The sequence below is a fragment of the Sinocyclocheilus grahami genome, unplaced genomic scaffold, assembly GCF_001515645.1.
Source record: "Sinocyclocheilus grahami isolate Dianchi unplaced genomic scaffold, SAMN03320097.WGS_v1.1 scaffold1339.1, whole genome shotgun sequence".
Classification (NCBI taxonomy): domain Eukaryota; kingdom Metazoa; phylum Chordata; class Actinopteri; order Cypriniformes; family Cyprinidae; genus Sinocyclocheilus; species Sinocyclocheilus grahami.
The window spans coordinates 5321-9937 of NW_015506518.1; the positions used below are offsets into that span (position 1 = coordinate 5321).

A 4617-nucleotide genomic window follows, 5' to 3' on the forward strand; every position below is an offset into this window, starting at 1 on the left:
GCCAATCAAATAACACTATAGTCTTTATTCTTTGTCCTATTTTCTTTGATCAACATCGCAGCAAACGCAGACAACAGCAGGATTATTGGAATTCTGTGTCTATCACTTTAACACTGTGTCTACACTGCAGCAGCTTGAAGTTGTCAACGCTGGATGCGACAAAGCGGCCGTTGCTTGGACCATTTCAGAAATAGAACGGGGAATCCGTTTACTTTCGGGGATTAGTCGTGTCGCGCCGCATCCTGTGTAGACAGTATCACTGATTATAATGGGTTCTATTGAGTTGTGACACATTGCGTCAAGCGTGCGCATTTTTTTTCTCAGCTGTTCATGTTCACTTAAGAACCAACTACTTTACTAGGATACTCACAGAGACGGGCATTTTTTACATAATTTTGTGTGAATTTGTCCGTTCAAGCGCAGGAAGGAAGCAGAGCCTAAGACACGGCTTTCAGGCCAGGGCTTCGGATGTTTAAACTTCCCACTCAGCGCGAGTAATGCGTCTCCTTTCATTCTAGATCTAGATCTTGAATATTTACATTGCAAAGGCTTAAACTTTTGTGATGAAGCAGCACTGACCCGTTAACTGTACAGAGTCGCGTTCACATTTGTTCACATTTATGTTCTCACAACATTGCACTGTTAAGAGTTTATACAAATGTTACCGGCCATCTGGCGACTGACACAGTTTCATATACTCGCCAAAGCCGAGTGTTAATTTTAGGCCCTATATACATATTATGTATTATGATTACATAAAAATAACATGCATAATTTTTTTATAAAAACAAAGATTTACATTTTCACAGTTACAGCCCCGAAAACATTTTATTCTATAAAGTTTTCAAGAAAATCACAGGTTCCCCTACATACAAATAACACCCAAAGATATATCAGTATTAAATTTGTATTTAAAAGTACAAATATTGCAGTAACTGCTGGATGAAGCATTGCTTCACCAGCCTACACAGATACACAAAGGTCAGAAAGTTATAAATAGTTTGCAATGTAAAAATGCAAAACAAACTAGATTTAAAAAAAAAAAAAGAGAGAGAAAACATTAGTCTGCTTGAGGAAGGTCAAGACTGACATATGTTGCAATAAATATTGATTTTCTCTAAACTGCTTTGCTTAAAAAAACGGCTGAAAAGTTATGCCACAAAGAAAAAAAAAGTTTTACTTTTATATAACAATAAAATACTTAATATATGTAATATCTGTTTTATGAACACTGAACACAATGCTTTTAAACCTGATGTCATTTAAATTATTATATACACACACATACACAAATATAATTTACCTGAATAACATCAGATTTAAAAGCATTAAATGATAAAACCAATACTGTAGTATTCTTGCTTTTATTTGTGTACACTCACAATGAAAACAAAACATTGTGCTTTTGTAAAATAAAGAAAACAAATATGATGTCGCTTTCTGCCATTTGAGTTTCCTTTCTTGGAACTAATTAAGCCTGCCACAAAAATGAACTGAAACTCCGCATATAGGCTACGTTACGTGTCGCACTGTTGTTTTCCCCTTGTTTATCTGTAAACTAAATCAAATATATTTCAAGAATAATATGTACTGCAGATTATATATATATATAACATAATGTAATAATATTTAGTATTTTCACATCTAGGTGGAATATTTTTTAATTTGTACTACTGTCTGTTCAAAATAAATGTAAAGAAACCGAGCATAGTAGATTTTTATTTTTTTGTTGTACCGAAATTGTATCGAACTGTGACATCTGTGTACCGTTCCACCCCTAATATATATATATATCCACACACACACACAGGGGCAGACTTAACCAATAAGTGAGGTAAGCAGCCGCTTAGGGCCCCGAGGAATCAGGGGGCCCCATCTGATATTGGTAAAACATATTTGGCAAATGCTCCGGTGTGTATTTGTGTTATGGAGAGCATCAAATGTTCACTCACCGCTCAAAATGCAGAGTTTTTGTCAAGTGCTTATCTCTGCAAGCTGGCGAAACCTCTCATTATAACTGTGTGTAGATACGATGTAAATAAGAGATTAATTGTGCAGTGCAGACAGCTTCATTGATGATCGGGATGAACTGAATGACAGCTTTTAGTGATTATAGAGTGTGCACTTTCTAGTCTGTATAATCCTGTCAGACTGTCACAGAACGGTTATATTAACCTCAGAGAAGAAAGTTTTGTGTCATCATTTGTCTTGATGTTTTAAAATGACTCGCTTGTGTGCTTTTAATGCGCACTCATACAAATGCACGAATGTGATTCGAGATTTTCGCATAATAATAGATTACATTTTCAATGTGTTTCTTGGCAAACCCTACCGTATGCCTTCAGAACACTTGGAATACGGAACGAGTTGCATGGGATACTTTTACGACATTTGAATCCTTTTTGTAAAAAGATTGACGAAGGTTACAATTCATTAAATGGACAAGTGCAAGCCTTTTCTTTTTTAAAATAATGTCTTTTGTGATCTGAAAAAAAAAAAGTTAAGCTAATATGGCTTTAGAACAGCATCAGGTTGACTAATTATTTACTTATTTTGTGAAGAGGTAAATAAACTATTATAGAGAGAGCGAGCAAAAGGGTTAGGCATAAAAGAGCACATAGTTATTGTGTTGGGGCCCCATACATGAAATTTGCTTAGGGCCCCAAATCACTAAGTTCGCTCCTGCACACACATATACACACGTGTCATGGTAGTATTTATTCAACAGCCTTCTTTTAAAAAAAAATTTTAATAAAAAAAAAAATTACAATAATAATTTACTATATTTTTGCAAAAATATTAATGGTTCTCAAAAAATAATACAAATATAATTAATTTGATTTCCTTTGTATTTAGTGGTGAAATATGAGGCGAGATTCTCCCAATCAGCTGAAAATAATAATTCACAATAATTCACTTTCTTCCATGACGTGAACAGGTGCCGTCTCTTTTTTTCATCATGAAGTGTGAAGTACGCTAAACATCTGCAATAATGATTATGTCTTAATTTTCACATTTAAAAAATAAATAAATATACAGCATTATTTTTAATACTTTGTGCTTTTATAAAACCTGTCTTAGAAAGGGTGCGTGCCATCACTGCCATTCATAATCATCTTTATATATTTCCTAGCCATTAGTTTACATCCACGACTGCGTATAAAACTATTCTCCAAGTATCCTACATTTGTTCTATAATATCTCTCTTCATCTCTTATATATTCTCAGTCATATTTACCCTTACAGACCCCATAAAATCAAAATCAGTTTAGCTTTGAATCCATAACTAAATAAATGTTAACATGTATTTTTGTCCAGTCAAATGGGTGATTTGTGACCCTGGACCACAAAACCAGTCATAAGGGTCAATTTTTTGAAATTGAGATGTATACATCATCTGAAAGATGAATAAATAAGCTTTCCATTGATGTATGGTTTGTTAGGATCGGACAATATTTGGCCGAGATACAACTATTTGAAAATCTGGAATCTGAGGATGCAAAAAAATCTAAATATTGAGAAAATCATCTTTAAAGTTGTTCAAATGAAGTTCTTAGCAATGCATATTACTAATCAAACATTAAGTTTTGATATATTTACGGTAGGAAATTTACAAAATATCTTCACGGAACATGATCTTTACTTAATATCCTAATGATTTTTGGCGTAAAAGAAAAATCTATAATTTTGACACATACAATGTATTGTTGGCTATTGCTACAAATATACCCCAGCGACTTATGACTGCTTTTGTGCTCCAGGGCCACATTTGTCCTGCTCAGACTTCCTATTTCAATATGCATTCTCTATAAATTAATCTGAAATATAATAAATATTGATATTAAAGTCTGGGCAGATGAAAGCAACACTGGTTTGGCCTTTACTTCAGCTGAGGGTTTGTTTAAAGGCCAAAAACAGATACCGAGCATCTTCAGAAGTTGGTTCACTTGTTCTCAATCAGGATCTGGACCTTGTGCACCAGCTCTCGGGCCATGAGCAGCAGCTTGGGGATGTCATGCCGTTCAGCCATTTCTAGAAGAAGACAGAGGACAACAAACAGCACGTCACGTCGGCTCTGATTTTGCACAGCCCTATGATGATTGGTCAGTCGGCTCACCGTTGAAGAACTTGATGATGTCGGTGAAGTCCATGTTGTTCTCCAGGATGATGTCGCGGTACAGCTCCACCAGCGCCAGCGCGATGAACAGCACGAAGTGCTCCGAGGAGGCGTAACGCGCGGCCCAGACGGTCTCCCACACCGAGAACACGTCATCGTACACCATTTCTGACAGAGAGGTGAACAACAGCAGGTGACGATTTCTCCAGCTCAAAAGAACCAGGAATGACATGTTTTTAAGAAATGTAGAGGAGTATAAAGTACAATATCATGCTTTGGAATGTAGTGAACAGTGTTGGGGAAAGTTACTTTTAAAAGTAATGCATTACAATATTGCGTTTCTCCATAAAAAAAAGTAACTAATTATGTTACTTGTGTAATGTGTTACTTTTGCGTTACTTTTTAAATCTGGACAGGGCTTGCTTGTTTGTTTTTAAAATAAAAAAGTTCTATTTTTGGCAAATATAAAAGACTTTGCACACCAAAAGTGAAATGAATAA

The 4617-nt window shown here is 35.3% G+C and overlaps 1 protein-coding gene across 1 annotated transcript in view; it reads right to left on the reverse strand.

Annotated features, from left to right (window-relative positions):
- Positions 1 to 3740: 3740 nt before the first annotated feature.
- Positions 3741 to 4617, reverse strand: part of LOC107569364 (small G protein signaling modulator 1-like) — a 22072-nt gene continuing 21195 nt past the window's right edge. Inside the window, exons 23-24 of the mRNA XM_016255448.1 lie at positions 4118 to 4285; positions 3741 to 4032 (exon numbers count right to left, since the gene is read on the reverse strand). Of these exons, the coding sequence (XP_016110934.1) occupies positions 3944 to 4032; positions 4118 to 4285 (257 nt within the window). The 3' untranslated portion in view covers positions 3741 to 3943. The remainder of the gene's footprint in view (positions 4033 to 4117; positions 4286 to 4617) is intronic.